At 35.7% G+C, this 18,274-nt stretch overlaps 2 protein-coding genes across 2 annotated transcripts; both read right to left on the reverse strand.

Annotated features, from left to right (window-relative positions):
- On the reverse strand, positions 1 to 768 carry LOC143609055 (putative receptor-like protein kinase At5g18500). The gene has a single exon (XM_077083921.1). It carries the CDS (start codon positions 766 to 768, stop codon positions 1 to 3), a length of 768 nt encoding a protein of 255 aa, XP_076940036.1.
- Positions 769 to 13,884: 13,116 nt separating this feature from the next.
- Positions 13,885 to 17,530, reverse strand: LOC143609041 (acetate--CoA ligase CCL3-like). The gene is made up of 3 exons (XM_077083913.1): positions 17,214 to 17,530; positions 15,817 to 16,413; positions 13,885 to 14,830 (listed from the first exon to the last, which is right to left on the reverse strand). The coding sequence occupies exons 1-3, from the start codon at positions 17,427 to 17,429 to the stop codon at positions 13,934 to 13,936; spliced, it is 1,710 nt and encodes a 569-aa protein (XP_076940028.1). The 5' UTR covers positions 17,430 to 17,530; the 3' UTR covers positions 13,885 to 13,933.
- Positions 17,531 to 18,274: the final 744 nt, after the last annotated feature.

Consider the following 18,274-nt stretch of genomic DNA (forward strand, 5'->3'; position numbering starts at 1 on the left):
CTATCCTCCCACATAGAATTTCAACAAAACTACTCCAAGACCATATACATCCGATTCTCTTTTTAACTTATTAGTCTTCTTATATTCTGGATCTATGTGGCGCATTCTGCCAATCCAGCTGATATGGAGTGCTTCGTCTTGTTGATTTGAAGGCAGGAATACAGACCACCAAAAGTTAACAGTCTTTGCCCCGCAGTTCTTGTCCAAAAAGACGTTGTAGCTACATATATCACGGTTTATTATCATCGTTTGGTCCTCCATCTCATAGTGAATGTACTTTAACGCATGTGCAACATCAATGCAGATTTTCAAACGCTTTTCCCAAGTGAAAATGCGCATGCTACTGTTGACGTCTTCCAAATAATCACCAAGGAATCCATTAGAAGCATTCTCAAGGACAAGGATCATCTCAGAAGCTTCAAAACAAAATCCAAGTAGGGTGACTATGTTGGGATGCTTAACAGCGCTAAGCACTTCAACTTCTGTAAAAAACTCTTTTTCTCCCCAGTACTCATGTCCAGGAGGAGGGTAGCGTTTAATAAGCACATGATCAGTCCCTTCAACAACGGATGAATGATTTTCTTTACCAAAATGGTCGTCGAGTTTTGCTCTGTACATAGTACACCCACCCCCATCTGGAATTTCGTAAGCCTTTGAAAAACCATCCGTTGCTAATTGAACATCAGCCAGAGGAATCTTCAAATGTTCCAACTTCTTAATAATTAGCTGCTGCTGCTGCTGCAAATTATTTAAATATATATATGTCATAAGGCAATTAAATTGAAATTGTGTTGTTCATATTTTTATAGAGAAATTGGAATTCATGGCCGATTAGCTGCTTCTTTTTTCCCCTTTGTTTTGTGACTAGACCCTTCTTTTAACTATTCAAGGCCAGCTCAACACATTTGCCCAAGCCCACAAACCATTTATAGTTTGTTCTAAACTAGGCCCAAATACAAAGTTACAATTTGTTAAACCAAATTATTTTAATGCTAGATTAAATGTTAATATGAAAGGATTATAAATCCTCTGTATTAGCTTACTCTAATTAAATTGTTCATGCTTATAATTATAGATGATTTGCTAGAATTTCAAAGTATTTGATTATATGCGTGTATTCTGCCACTAAAGTGAAAAAAGTTGTTTGACCAACTAGTTATTTTAAATTGTAGGTATATAAGAAAGGTGGATTATATATGTTCATATTTATTATATAAATTAGATGAAATTGATTAAGAAAGAGTAAAAAAGGAAAGTTGAACAAGTATATTGCAGCACTTAGATTACTGAACGTACGTATATAATTGCATGATTCATAAATTTAATTTAAAATATTTTAATTGATGTTATATTAAACTAAATGGTAACGAATATGAACAGACATGATTATAAAACAATAAGTTAGTAAGAGCATCTCCAATGCTTTATGCATGGTTTGAAATCCAACCATCCTAATCATTCACTCACATTCTCTCTCCTTCCATTCTCACTTCTTCATCCTTTCACACACACCTTACAGACCATATTGAAATTCCAAACTCTTTTCACTCTCTCCTCTCTCTCTTCCACCTAGGAGACACCTATGATTCAAAACACCCAAAACCTCACCATTGGAGATGCCCTGATAATAAGGAAACATAAAAGTTATTTTAATATACATTTTCTTTATTTATCTTTTGGCATGTGAAGAGGTAACTCTGGGATTTAGGTTATCGTAAGAGCATTCTCAATTCATTCATCAAATTATGTGAGATGGGTTTTTTATAAGTTAAGGAGTGATTTAGGGTGTTGTAAGCGAGTCCTATAACTTTTTAATATATTTTGAAAGTGGTTATGAGTGAAGGGGAGAAAAAAAGTAATGATAAAGGTATAAAGAAATATTATTTAATTGAACAGGAGAGAGAAAATGCAGTGATTTTTAGTATAATTTTGGATTTGAGGTTATGAGATGGAATGGGAATGTTCTGAGGTGAGGCCGTGCTCCGATATGCAATGTTTTCAAACCTTGCCCGGACGTCAACCCGGACATCTTGCCGGGTCAAAAGTCGAACCGACCTGGGAGGACGGATCGGTGTTTGACCTGGTAGACCTCATAAATAATTTAAATATTATATATATTATATATAATAAAATAATAACCAAACTTTCATTTCATGAAGCATGTTTCATTAACATAGCCCAACCAGACCAAGTTTTATGAAGTGGACTAAGCCTAACCAACCCAATCAAGCAACACAATCAAATGGTCCAACAAAGGAACCCTAAGTGATATAACGGAGATAGAGCAGTGACCAAGAGAAAATTGACTGGTGTTCATGTTCTTCTTCCCATCTTCTTCCTATGTCATATAATCAGTCAATTACCATCCTCGTGCTTATTTTGTGTTAAAATCAAACCACTTAAGCAACATGGGAAGTTCAAATCGACGAAGTTTCAATCAAGTAATTGATTCAGAAACGAGACGATTGCAGAGTTGGGGACGAAGCCGCGTGGTTCAAAGATGGAATCTAGGGTTTTCAGTTTTATTTTGTTGGTTTCTTTTATTAATTTTTTAAAATTTCCGGTCCACCCAGCGGGTCATCGGTTCCGGTATGCTTAGCGGGTCCCGGTCGGACCGGCCGGTCCTGTCCTTGTTTCAAAACACTGCCGATATGTTTTAGGGCCGTCCAAACTGTTCGCCGCTCGAACTCGCTCATCGCTCGCTAGGAAATTTCTCGAAAAATACTCTCTCGTTTTTCGCTCGATTGTGAACGAGCCGCTCGGTTCGGTTCGGTTTGTAAACGAGCAAAGGTTTGCTCGGTTCGGTTCGGCTCGAATATTTTTAATTTATTTTTATATAATTATATATGAGCAAATATATAATATATAGACAACACACATAAAATATTAGTATACAACTGTTTAAAACCTTTTAAAATTTTCCTATTACGTCAACTTTATAATTTCATTGGTTCTATTCAAGTTTTTAAAATACTAAAAGTTTGTTTACATGTTTATTATATCTCACTTCAAATTTGTATCTCCAAAAAATTTACAACCTATAACACCTTTGTCTAAAAACTACTAATTTGTTTACAAAATGTATTATTTACAACATTCAAACTTGTTTCTTATTAAAATTTTTAGAGTGAAAAAGAAATAAATAATGCTCGAAAATCGCTCGGCTGTTCGATCGAAAAATGCTCGATTCGATTTTGGCTCGGTTCGAATTTCAGCCGTTCTGTTCGGTTCGATTGTAAACGAGCCAAACAACGAGCAAGCCTTCGCTTGTTTCGGCTCGGCTCGTGAACAATGTTTGATCCTTATCCCATTTCATAATTCAGCCCAATAATCTAGTATGTGGATTAGATGATGTTATAATCAACATAAATTTGGTTCTAAAAAACACATCATACATTAATCATAGTTATATTTAATAATGGTTAATTAAAGGATAACTCGGACCATAGTCGGGTCATTCATCCCTTGTTTATGTACTTAGGCCCACATTGTACAGGAACCATAACACTAACAGTCCTCTAAACCTTACTAAAACTGACCTTATTAATCATGCAACAACCCATGCGAGTAAAGAGAAAACAATGTAGCCGTTTGTCATCATACGCCCACGTTATCTATTTTCACTGTTTTCCACTTCTAACCCATAGGCTTGAATTATTGATTTACAACTTCAATTGATGCATAATTGCATAAATTGATCAAATTAATTCTTGATAACAAATTTCAATATTTTAAGTAATACCGTAGTTTTATTTTTATTAATAATTTTGACAAAAGGTCATGAATAACTTGTATATATCAACTCTTATATTATAGTTAATTATTTGGGTAAAGTTAAAATAAAAGGACAACGAAAATGAGAAGGGTGAGAATCAATTTAATCCATTAATATTAGATTTTAATGGTGGAGATTAATTTGAGAGAGAAAATTGATGGGAAGAGCATAAATGTAACAACCCACTTTTGTTGACTTTCTCTTTCCATATGCAAGTCACATGCAAGACTCATTATGAAAATTCGAAGGTCAGTGAATAGACTTTACAAAATCAATTTAAAAATTGCAAAACCAGTTTGTTTTGCAGCCTACATAGACAATGAAGCTTGGTTATGGCATGCAAGGATGGGCCATGCAAATTTTGTTGTACTTGAGTCAATGGCTCGAAATGATTTGGTTATGGGAATGCCTCGCATAACCCATCCAAAGCATGTGTGTGAAGGCTGTCTGGTGGCTAAACAGGTCTCAAAAGAAATTCCCAAAGAGGCTCAGTGGAGAGCTAGTGAGCCATTGGGCTTGGTCCATGCAGATCTATGCGGTCCAATTACACCACAAACAGCAGGTGGTAACCGGTATTTCTTACTTTTTGTTGATGATTTTACAAGGTTTATGTAGGTTTATTAATGTGCTAAAAGTATTTATATAAAAACACGTTAATCTAGACACTAAGTAATAAATTCTAGACTCTTAAAATTAACTAAACTACTAACCGGCAAGTGAACCAGTCGACTCTAGTACAGCTAAGTAAGTCAGGATATCGAACCCACGAGACTCTTTAAATTACGTTTACTAGCTAATTAGACTCGACTACAAAACACGACTTATTATTTATATTTGTTTAAGGGGGTTATTTAAAATACTAAATTAATACTATAATTAAAACTAATTAAGAAAACAAATAAATTAAACGAAAACAAAGTTTGTTATGAAAATAAGATGATGATGAGAAAGCTACCTAGGCTAGACTCCCCTAAATTTTGGTAATGAATTGACTCGGGAAAATATTTAGTTATTGACTGGGATCGTAAAATAGACACTTAAAAGAAAAACCAAATAGGACCCCTGACCCTTCTCAAGAGAAAGCCTATGGATTTCTAACAAGTTTTAACGCACACCAGTATTAAAAATCAAGTTCGCTTACGGTCACCCAATTGTTTACAATTAATTCCTTTATACGAAATCCTACCTTACGCGCGGAAATCAAAGGCAGTTTAATATATCGAATTGATTCAATAGACAATAATTAAATAATCAAACCTAGACGGACTCTTTACGAAGAACTAAATCTAGCAATATCAAATAATAAAGATCTATCAATAACCTAGCACCTTACATATTTAGGTTAGCAGCACACTTAGGTTTAATTAATTAATAATTATTATTCCTATGATCTTAATGCATATCAATCATAAAATAGTCAAAAACACAAAGTAGATGACCTAATAGCAACCTATCATAATGACAAACAATAATCTACGCAACTATGGAATAATAACAATTAATCAAACAATCCTAAATATCCATATGCATCAATTTAATATGATTAAACCTTTTACTAAATCATAAAAATCATAACGATAAATAAATCCCAAATCAAAACACAACGTCATAATAGGTTCATCATAAGTCTAGGCAGTCTATAATTTTTAGCCTAACATCATAAAATAAAACAAAACAACAATAAAGGAATTCATGGTGGAAAACAAAAGAAACGAAAGATTAAAGGCGATAAAACCTGTGGTCTTCGTTCTTGGATGATAAGCACGCCACCGTATGATTCCAAGCCTTCAAAACCTCCAAAAGATCACCTCTTGAGCTCCAAATTTTGTTTATGGCTTTCAGGTTATTATTAGGGTTAAGTTTATGGGTGTTTATATAGACTTTTAAGGCCCATAAACTTAAAATTAGTAGAAGATTCTGTAAATCTAAGCCCATAAACTTAATATTTGTAGAATATTCTAGAAAACTGAGCCCAAAGTGCCGCGCGATGGGCCTTCTCCCATTTTGCTTGTTTTCGCCCTCTTTTTGACATGGTTGAAACCCGGAACCTAAAATATTCAAATAAATTAATAATATACAAATTCTAATAAAAACCGAACGAAAACTAATAAAATATTATATTAAATATACGAGGGATTTATATATATTTAGCCTTATATCATATATGTAATCAGTTCGAAGGATCAAGCTTTCCAAATGTTTAAAGTGTTTAAAGCCCAAGTTGAAAAGGAAAGCAAGCACAAACTGAAAATGCTAAGAACTGATAAGTGGGTGAATTTACTTCACATGTTTTCAATGAGTTTTGCAGAAATGAAGGCGTGAAGAGGCAATTAACAACTCCATACAACCCTCAACAAAATGGGGTCGTGGAAAGATGAAATCGTACGATCATTGAAATGACTCGCTCATTGTTAAAATCTACGAATGTACCTGAGGTGTTATGGGGGGAAGCCGTGAGGCACTCAGTTTACATTCTTGATCAAATAGCAACAAAGGGGCTAAAAGGGGCAACACCGTACCAGATGTGGAAGGGTCACAGACCGAACCTTAGCCATCTAAGGGTCTTTGGTTGTGTGGCATACGTGAAGCAGATGAAGACTCACCTCACCAAGCTAGAAGATTGAGGTCAAGTAATGGTGTATTTAAGGAGTGAAGAAGGCACAAAAGGGTACCGAATGCTAGACCCTGTCAAGAACAAGATTGTGATTGCAAGATCAGTAGAGTTCATTGAAAACAAGAAATGGGCCTGGGGAGAGCCCAATGTTGAAAGACCTTTAACGAGTTGGGCTAGTGTACCTGTTACAAGTGTGGTAGCAGAAACTCAAAGCCCAAGTCAGAGTGTGAATGACGACCAAATCCTTAATACTCCAGCCAATCATCAGTCAGCTATTTCGTTTGTTTCAAGTAGCCGAAGACAGCATTCAGAGACAAGGCAAGACACTAATACGGTTCCATTTGATGACACTCCGTGTCAGGGGTTTTGATCAATTGGAAGGCTGTACCGTAACTCAACAGCCATGACTGACAAAGAGGTACAAGATAGGTACAACCAAGAGTTAATGTTGATTGATGACGAGCCGGCTTCATACGATGAAGCTGCAACCAAAGAAGAATGGGTAAAGGCTATGAAGGTGGAACTCGACTGCATTAGGAGAAATAACACCTGGACTTTAGCCCGGCTGCCGCCTGGTCATAACGCAATAGGGTTAAAGTGGGTGTATAAAGTGAAGAAAGATGCAAATGGGAATGTTACTAAGTACAAGGCTCGTGTAGTGGCAAAAGGGTATGTACAAAGAAAGGGAGTTGATTTCGAAGATGCGTTTGCACCAGTAGCCCGATTAGAAACAATTGGACTCCTTCCTATTGCTGCAAAGGAACAGTGGCTTGTGCATCACCTAGATGTCAAGTCAGCGTTTCTAAATGGTGATCTCAAGGAGGAGGTTTATGTGACGCAACCTAGCGGGTTTGTAGTGAAAGGTAAGGAGGAGATGGTGAACAAACTGAACAAGGCTCTGTATGGCCTGAGGCAGGCCCCACGAGCATGGAACGCAAGGCTAGATAAAGTGCTGAAAGAACTCGGTTTCAGTAGATGTGTTCATGAACAAGCCGTGTACATAGTACATAAACCAGATTTCGTCTTAATTGTTGGGGTATATGTAGACGATTTATTAGTGACTGGATCTAGCGAAGGGAAAATTCATGAATTCAAGAAAAGAATGAAGATGGTATTTGATATGAGCGACATGGGGAATTTGTCATATTACCTTGGTATTGAGGTTGAGCAGTCAAGGACGGGAATAATGCTCAAACAGGAAGGGTATGCAAGAAAAATTCTTAGCATGGCAGGTATGAGTGCTTGCAACAAAACAACATTTCCCATGACTCCCAAATTGCAGTCGACCCTAAAGATGAAGACGGGGAGGATATCGACCCAACCATGTATCGGAAGATAATAGGGAGCCTTCGCTATTTGATTCACACCCGTCCAGATCTGAGTTATCCAGTAGGAACAGTAAGCCGGCTCATGCAAACTCCAAAGCAAAGTCATTATGCAGCAGTTAAACAAATCCTAAGGTATATTAGAGGAACAGCCGGATATGGGCTAAAGTATAATAGTGGCGGAGATGGCAGATTAATCGGGTACAGTGATAGCAGTTATGGTACTGATATTGAAGAACGACGAGGCACAACTAGTATGGCGTTTTATTACTCGAATAATCTAATCACATGGAGTTCACAAAAACAGAAGACTGTAGCACTCAGTTCATGTGAAGCAGAGTTTATGGCAGAAACATCAGCAGCGCGTCAAGCATTGTGGTTAAGAAACTTGCTGAGTGATTTAGTTGGAAGAGCTGCAGAGAAAGTGAAGCCTCTGGTTGATAACGAGTCAGCAATTGCATTGATGAAAAATCCTGTTTTCCACGGAAGAAGCAAACACATTGACATGAAGTATCATTTCATTCGTGAATGTGGTGAAAATGATCAAATTTCTGTTGAACATGTAAGCGGGAATCTGCAGAGGACTGATATTTTAACGAAGCCATTGGCCCGGATTAAATTTGCAGAAATGAGGAGCCTTGTGGGTATGGAGAACTTTAGCAAAGAGGTCAACACTAAGGAGGAGAGTGTTGGATTAATGTTGACTAAGCCACCAGAAAAAGAGTCGTTGGTGTGGTGACCAAGTTATGGGCTGAATGTACGTTGGAGTCCAAGAATAAAGGAACAGAATGAAGACCAAGTTTATCTGCTTAGTTTGCTAAATTTTTTTTTCTATTTAAGCATCTTTAGTTTGCTTTGTTTATCATCACTTTCAATTAGCCGAAATCCACTTTTGTAATCTTTCAATCATTCCTAAGCATTTGGCTATTATAATAAAGATTACTTTTGGCAGCAACTAGTTCCAGTTTCTTTGATTCATTTAAATTTCCTGATCCAAATCTTACAGTATATCCCTATTTAATAGGATTTTCATATCAAATATTTGGTGAGATTAATTTTTAATTTAATGAGATAACCCGTTTAAAGGCTATCTGGGTTTGATTAGCCCCATAGCCGTGAATTCGAATCAAATGCATGAGAAATCTTCATTTACAAATAAAACAATATGATGATTTAAGATGTAAGAAACAACCAACTAGCTTTTAAAAGTTTTATTTATATATATTTAAGATAAGAATAGTTTAGCCTGTTGTTATCCACTGACTACTTTTTTTCAAGGAAATCCTTCCAAACCAATTTTTTTTATTGCATGGTAACAATTAAGTCTCCTTTTTTGTCATTATTTTCCCTGGAAATCCAAATTAAGCTTATTATTTGTATATAAGCGTATGAAGGTAGGAAAAATATAGTTTTGTCTTGTTATTTATGCCTCTATATTTATTTATCTATTTATTTTTAATAATTCAGTTTTGATAAGATGTGGACTCATAATTTAGTAAGGTTTAGGATCCTCTCACACCACTTGGGATTCCCACACAATTTTTTTTTCCTATACGGCTCGTATAAGGCTATACGGTCGTATAGCACCTGAATCATGTCAGTTTGTGTCATAGATTGTCAGTCATTGTTTATAGTGCCTCGTATAGCCAGTGGCGGATCCAGGAATTTTTTTTAGGTGGTTCCCTCTTAATTTATAAGGTGGTTCCTACGCGTCTTCTATATATCCGTACACTATTATTTCGAAACTCGGGAACCACCCGTTTGTATGCTGGATCCGCCAATGCGTATAGCCCTATACGGGCCGTATAGGGCTATACGGGCGTATAGATAATTATTTAGACACAATTTTAAATATTAATATGTTAATATGGCCGTATAGACCTATACGGGCGTATAGACAATTTTTTGGACAAAATTTTAAATATTAATACGTTAATATCTTACATTTTAATGTATTGAGTACATAACATACTTGGCCAAATATGATATTTTAGAATAGAATAAATTGTCTATTAACATTTACATAACATATTCGGCTAACTAATTTGTAGTTGTACTCCGAGAATATTCGTTTAAGATTATATTATGCTACATTTTATAATAGTTTATACACAATAATCAATCAATAATTAAGCAAACAAGAAAACATTTAGCCAAAACATACTGATAAACATTTGGTCCACATACATAAAAATAAACATTCCTTATCAATCCTTCCAACCCAAATAAACATTACTAAATAAGTGAGCCACACACTATTGCCCACGGATCGACAAAACAAAAAACATGAAAATTGTGAGTTGAATAAAACTGTCGGTAAACATGTTCATGAGCACATTGATGGTTATCGACGAAGACTAGCATGTACACGAACCAAATGAACATGATTGGGGCATGTTTGTGTTTGTTTTTTAACGTAACCGAACAAACGATCTAACATGTGTTGGAAATTGGGCCCTTGATCTAACACACAAACACGAGATTAAACAACTTGTTCGACTCTTTTTATTATTAACTAGTTTTTGAACCTGCGTATTACACGAGATTGTCGAATGATAAAAATAAATTAGGTTCGTTATTTCAACTATGATTCTCAAAATACTTATGATTAATTTAATGGATGACTTTATAAAATAATAACCAAGTTTGAATTTGTTCCAATTAAGTCAATCATAAAAAAATTTGTTCTAATCAAGTCGCTAAAGTTTATTTTTTGTTCCAATCCTAAATATTTTACCTGTATAGCAGGTAATTTAGGTTTTTTTTTTAAATAGTTTGATATTGCATAATATTTTTTTTAAAATTAGTAAAAATGGAGAAAAATAATTTTTAAATTGCCAAATAAAAATGAAAAATTCCAAAAAATTACAAGATAATTAATATATTCCTTTTTTTGGTATTGAATCGATTAATAATTCTACTATTAAATATTTTAATATCAACTAACTATCTTTTTTATATTTTTCTAAAAGAATGATGGTTTCTTATAAAGAAACCGTAACTTAAAATTTTCTACTTTTTTCTTTTCCATTTTTCGCAATTTAAAAATTATTTTCTCATTTTTTGCTACTTTTTTCAATTTTTAAAAAAATATTTAGCAATGTCAAGATATTTAAAAATTAAAAAAACATATATAACATGCTATTCAGGTAAAATATTTACGATTGAAACATATATGAACTTTAGTGACCTAATTGAACAAAATATTTTATGAGTGACCTAATTAGAATAATTTTAAAACTTGGTTATTATTCTATAGAGCAATCCCTTATTTTATAATGTACAAAGTAAAACTTATGAATTATGTTTTTTTTTCCAGTTCACGACTTATGAAATGTATCTTTTTTATGTTTCACCCATGTACTACACATGATGGAAAATAAGAACTTAATGGTAGTTTGGTTTGTTTATCTTTCTTTTCTTTTTTTAAAAACCGTCTCGGTTCATTTATTTTTGCTAAAAAAAGTGGCCGGGCTCATTTATTTTTGTTAAAAAAAGTGGTTCGTTTTTTTTTGTTTTTTTAAGTAGTTCGGTTCGCTTATTTGTTAAAAAATGTATTTCGGTTTGTTTATTTTTGTTAAAAAAATAGTTTGGTCCGTTTATTAAAAAAAAACTGGTTCAGATAATTTACTTTTGTTAAAAAAAAGTAGTTCGGTTCGTTTATTTTTGTTAAAAAAAGTAGTTCAACTCATTTATTTTTTACCATAGGGTTAAGTAAATGATAAATGAAATAAATACTATTCTATCCACGACTTAATGGAAAAAACAAACGGGTTTAACGAAAAATACTAAGATAGCATGATTTGGAAACGTCATGTATTGATTTGCACGAAATTAAAGAAATGTACTAAAGTTGCGTAGTTGGTTAAACTTCAGGTATGCAAATGGCACTTAACTTAATAATGAATAAAATCTACACTATGCTATAACCCAATTGACTAAATAGTTTTGACCCTTTTTCCATTGGTAGCAAATGGTTATCCATTAAGCATAGGAAATCTTAGCTAACATAGACCCCTCTTGCAAGAACGGACTAACAGGGTCAGCTACCCAGCCAACCTTCATAATTAAATACCGTTACTGTATAGGTAGAGCTTGTTGTGAAAGACCTATTACTGGATAATTCATGGGTAGAGCCGGCCCATGGATAAATAGAATGAATGAAATAAAAGATGAGAAATTAGGAGAAATACATGCTTAACACTTAAGTTTCAACATTTTCTTTTATTAGCAGAGTAAGATCAACGAAAGCATACTAAATATAATACCCCTAACCATTTATTTATCCTAAACTCATTCCAACCTCAACCCAACTCAAGCTCTATTTTAATAAATAAATATAAATTCCTAGATAAGCCTAATTAATTTAAACTAATAATTATCTCTAGTTTAAATATAAAATTCAATAAATAACTCACCAAGAATTATCTATAATCCGTTTTATCTTTCTCTCTTAAATTCAAGACATATATGAATGGCTTGCTTTCTTGTTTTGTTGTTTTGTGTTCTTTCTTTATAGTTAGTTATAAACGAACAATCCACGAACGTAAATGAACACAAACAAACATATATAAATAACCAAAAATGAATTTAACTAAACTACCCCTACGAAAAGTGAACATGAATATCCAAACATAACTATTATCAAAAGTAATTTGAAAACAAGTTGAATAAACTGAATAAATTTACAAACGAAACAACATAATCGAACGTAAAAAAACCGTTTCCAAACATATATGAATGAAGGTAGACAAACGTTCATGTCATTCGTTTAACTAAATGAACAAGTAAATGTGTAGCCAAAACAACCCCCTAACATGGCAATGCGCCAATGCCTTGTAGTAGAGGTGCACAAATCGGGTTTTTCAAATAGTTGGTTCCGGGTATGACCGGGTATTAGACAATCGGGTATTTGTAATACATGGGTCGGGTTCAGGTCCGGGCATTGTCTCTAAAAACCATACCCTATCATCGGGTTCGGGTCGGGTATAGAATCGGATACCAATTTTCGGGTATTGAAAAACCCCTATTTTCGTGTTTTTTCGGGCTTTTTCCGGGGTTTTTATGGGTATAGATTGAATATTTTTAAGGGGTTACAATTTTTAGAGGTATTTTCGTGTATTTTTCAGGTATTTTTCGGTTACTTTTGGGTATAGATCGGATATTTGAAAAACCCGGTTTTGGGTATTGGAAAACCCGGTTCCGGGTATGGAACCGGTTTCGGTTTTCGGGTATTAGTGGGTATAAATCGGGTCCGGTTCCGGGTACGGGTTTTGCACCCGAAATGCATACCCTATGCGTACCCTACGAGTAGGGTTGGGTACGGGTATTAAAAATCCAGGTATAAAAAAACCGGTTCCGGATATTTTTTTCGGGTTCGGTTCCAGGTTCAGGTTTTTTGTGCACCTCTACCTAGTAGTGTAAAATAATCATGTACATTTATCACGAGGCCCAAATGATTTATCATGACCTAATATGAGTTTGTGTAGCCTGAACAACCCACTAACACATGACAAGCCCATTAAGGTCTAAGTTGTTATTAATTTATTATTATTATTATTATTATTATTATTATAAGTTACTGATGTCAATCCGTCAGTACATTTATGGAAGCAAATGGCTGTATGCAATGGGAATGAGATGATCAAGACTCAAGAGCATTGGTTAATGAGGATGAAATGCACCAGGGAGACCTGTGCTCATAAATTCTTAGCAGCCTTGTGACAAACATGAGGATGACAAGTGGGTTTGGTAAGCAAATAACAGTGCCACATTGCGTAAAATCTCTCCGGGTATTGATCGAACAAATGTTTGCTGGTAGTACTCAGGCGAGGTGCACAAAATACCCGGTTCCGGACCCGACCCAGAACTGGTTCTACCCGTACCCGACCCGCAGGCACGACTTGGTATAGGATTTCTCCCCGGAGCCGTACCCGGAATCGAACTGACCCGGACTCGCCATAACCGGAAATATCAGGTCAAAACCAGACCCTACCCTACCTTAAAAGCCTAGAAAACCCAATCAAAACACGGTCAAATACTCTATCTTATTACGAATCAAATAAGAAGAATAAATCTTAAAGGTCAGTTAATAACATGATACAGGATAGACCAATAAAACAAAAAACAATGCAACAATTTCATACAACTTTATTAAAAGTCCCTTTAATTTAAAATCCAACATAACCCTTATTCATATCCCAAATCCAAAAACTAACTTTATAACTTACTAATCTTAACAGGACCCATTTCCTTAGCTTTAGCCCTCAACAAATGTTTCTGAACCTTCCCAGTAGCCGTCTTCGGTAACGGCCCAAACACAACCGATTTCGGGACCCAGTAAGCCGGCATCTTCTCCCGACAAAACTTCATAATATCATCCGCAACTTTCCCCTCATCCGATTTCTCAACCGGGTCCTTTAACGTCACAAACGCACACGGTGACTCGCCCCATCTATTATCGGGCCGGGCCACCACCGACGCTTCTGAAATTAATGGGTGTTGGTATAATGTATTCTCAACTTCCACACTGCTAATATTCTCACCACCCGATATAATAATATCCTTCGACCGATCTTTAATTTCGATATACCCGTCTGGGTGTTTCACTGCTAAATCACCCGAGTGAAACCACCCGTGTGCGAATGCTTCCGCGTTCGCTTTCGGGTTCTTTAAATAACCTTTCATGACAATGTTTCCACGGAACACGATTTCACCGACCGTGGTCCCGTTTGCTGGGACCGGTTTCATGGTTTGCGTGTCGACAACGTCTAGGTGTTCGAGGGCAGTGTATGGGACACCTTGGCGGGCATTCATTTTGGCTTGGGTTTCGGGGGGGAGGTTGTCCCACTCGGGCTTCCATGCACATATCGTTGACGGGCCATAGGTTTCCGAGAGGCCGTACGTGTGGGTGACGCGTAACCCGTTCTGGGACATTTTGAAGAGGACGGATGGTGGTGGGGCGGCTCCAGCGGTCATGACGTGGACTAGGCGGGGAAGCGGGAGGACGGTGTCTTTAGCCGGGGCGTTTACTATTGTGTTGAGGACTACAGGGGCGGCACAAAAATGGGTCACCCCTAGATTGGCTATAGCCGAGTAAACACCTTTAGCCGTTACCTGCATAAAACATCAAGAACAAGAACTTAATGCTATCGACAAGGGCGGGCCATGGAGTGGGTCACAATGGATTCGGGTCAAAATATTACTCCAAATTTAGTTGATGAACAAAATGATTTACAAAAGTTTTTATGTTTTGAAAACCTACTTTGGGTTCTTTTAAGCTATGTCTTTGACATTTTTTTTTATATTATGCACACGTAAGTGGTTCAAAATTTCAAGCCTAGACGTGGCAATATTGACCCATTTACTTATAAATGGGTCGATTTGGGTTAACTTTAATCTTGAACATGTGAAATAAGGATTAAGGAAAATTCTAAAGGAACAGGTAAAATGGGCTAAACAGGTCATTTAGGTCGCAAAAAACCTAAAGCGCATTATTATTGTAATTATATTGACTTCTAATCCATTTAATGGATTAGCTTAAAAAAACGGACAAAACCATGCTTTGATATCAAAATGAACTGAGTTGCTCGTGACCTACTCGAGGCTGGCTCATTAAAAGCTCGAATCGGGCTGAGTTTAAATGAGCTCGAACCGAAAAACAAGCTTGTTTAATAAACAAGCTAAGCCCACCCTTCACTTATCAAACCTGATCTGGTCCGCGAGCCTAAACGGGCCTATTATTTATATAATTTTTTTAATATATTAAATATATACTTGTGTAAAAATTATTATGTATAAAATTGTAATAAAAATAACTACATAACATATACTATGCTATATACTTATATGTAAAAATTATAATTAGAAAGTATATAAAAATAATTATAGATGTATATAAATTAAGTTAATTAATAAATAATGAACCAAGTAGAACTTAAGCTTTAAAAAGCTGCTCAACAGCCAAGCTCGAGTTTTAGAATTAGATCTCAAAATGAGCTGAGCTCGAGCCTAGTCAAGCTTGGGCTTGGCTCGTTTGCACCTCTAATACGTTAAACCAAAACCTGTTACATGAACCGCCCATACAAGTAGACATAAAGTACCTGTCGGAGGCATATGTTGGTCCCACATATAGCAGCAAGAGTCCAGGTAAAACACCACCCGTTACAGTGAAACATAGGCAAAGTCCACAAATACACCGCTCCTTCTGGTATACCCCACACCAGAACATTACTAGTAGCCGCCAGATACGCCCCACGGTGATGCAACACCACCCCTTTAGGACTAGACGTTGTGCCCGAAGTATACCCCAACGCAATACTCTGCCACTCATCTTGTGGCGGTGTCCAAACAAACTCCGGATCACCAGATTCTAGAAACGCCTCATACTCAACCGCACCTTTCGCTAAAGCGTATTGGAGATTCTTTGGATTGCATTCAACGCTTTCGTCTTTGATAACGACCAGAAGTGGAGATTTGAAATTGGTTTTGATTTTATTTTTTAGGATCTTTAAAGCTTCCTCGGCTAGCTTGAAATATTCTTGGTCAACCATTATGACTGCGGATGATGAGTGTTCTAGAAGGAAGCCGATGGTTGGAGCGTTTAGACGAATGTTGACTGCGTTTATAACCGCTCCGCTCATTGGAACTCCATAATGGGCTTCAAACATGGCTGGGGTGTTTGGTGCAATCACCGCCACCTGTTGGATTGAATACAAATTGTGAACTTGGAAATTTGTTTGAGATATGAAATAAATCAATTAACCTCCAAAGTCCAAACACCCCCCTAATTCAATCTTGAATCAACTTACAGCAATACCTTAGGTCAAACAAATCACTCAATCAATTTGACTTTTTTACAAAATCACGATTTTGACTTCGAACTTCCAATCGATTTTGACTTTTTCCAAAGTCAACGTCATATTAATCGCCAGAACCACAACTCACAAAATCCAACATATACTTATCATCAAACACAAGCGTCAATAAAACCAAAACTAAAAATACAACTAAAACTAAAATCGAAGACGGTTGAACCAAACCCCTAATTCTAACTTTAATCACCTATTCGATCATCTATTTAAAAATTCAAGATTTTTACATGACATAAATCAATTAAGCATCCAAACACCCCCTAATTCTAACTTAATCAACCATTTGATAAATAAATCAAATAACATCCAAACACCCCTTAACTCTACCTTCAATCAATATTTGATTATATCCATTAACAACAACACCCCAGGTTAAACACATCACCCTATCAATTTTGACTTTTTCAAAATCCCAACTTTGACTTCAAACTCCCAATCGATTTTGACTTTTTTCCAGTCAATGCTATATTAAGTACCTTAATCAGTTAATCACAACTTACCCAATATAACATCCTTCATACTTATCAGTTATCATCATCAAACACAAGCACCAATCAATAAAGAATAAAAATAAGTTTTTTATTAAAAAAATTAATAAGATTAAAATCTTAGACGGAACTCGTTACCGTTGAACCAAACCCGACGGACCGTCTGGTAAGCGCAGAGGCTAACCGGCAACATCGTTCATACGTCTGCCGCCACGTGTACTGAACCGAACCGTGAACCACCGATCTACGGTCAGGATGAACCAAAGCAGCTCGCTTTAAGAACCAAACCGGAGTTAGTGCCGTGTAATTCGCTTCGTTTTTGGGTAAATCGTCGATGTCTCTCTGAACCGCCATAATAATAATATTATTATTATTCCCCGGTTATCTCGGAGTGTTGTGTATGCATGTATGGCTGATAATAATAATAATATAATCGATGGTGTTTTTGTGATGATGAGGAGTTGATATACAGGAACCGTTGAATTTATACGAGTTACACTATTTATTAAAATAAAATTATTAAAAAGAGTATAGTTTTGTCTTTTATACTATTTAGTTTAACTTGGAGAATTTGTACTTGGGTACTTCGTTTGTTTTTTTGTGAGATTTACAATAACGGAAAAATAAAAACGTGACTGGTCGGATGTGTCACGTAAGTAAAATGCTTATCTAATAAAAAGAATGTTCAATTAATAAAAATACATTAATGTGTCAAAAAGTTTTGTTACATTATCATTCAGAACCGCTCTTTTGAGAAGGAATGTAAACGTGGGTACGGCATTGTGCCCTTTTTGCTCGGATTTTGCTACCAGAACCACCATTTGCTGTTATTTTGCTAGACCTCGAATTTGGTTCGGCATGATGTTGTACCTTGGTGCATGCTTATGCATTTCTTTGCTTTCTCAATCAATGATGTGCTTAATTACCATGACGGATTGGGCCCAAATCAATCGCATAGCAAACTAAACCAAGCAATCTTCCGTTTCATGGTTTGGTGTATTTGAGGGGCAAGCAACGATAACATCTTTAATGGTGTTAACATATGTTCTAATCAAATCACGGAGAATATAAAAATCCTTAGCTTCTTATGGGTGGTTTCAAGATTGAAGGAATTCGAAATAGATTGGATTAGATGGTGGCTAGTTGTTGTTAGCCGCTTTGTGAATATAATACCGCCATTCGATAGCAAAAGAATGAGT

The sequence above is a fragment of the Bidens hawaiensis genome, unplaced genomic scaffold (genome assembly GCF_021521415.1).
Source record: "Bidens hawaiensis isolate Kalapana, Puna unplaced genomic scaffold, B.hawaiensis_p1.1 tig00419488_1, whole genome shotgun sequence".
Taxonomy (NCBI): Eukaryota; Viridiplantae; Streptophyta; class Magnoliopsida; order Asterales; family Asteraceae; genus Bidens; species Bidens hawaiensis.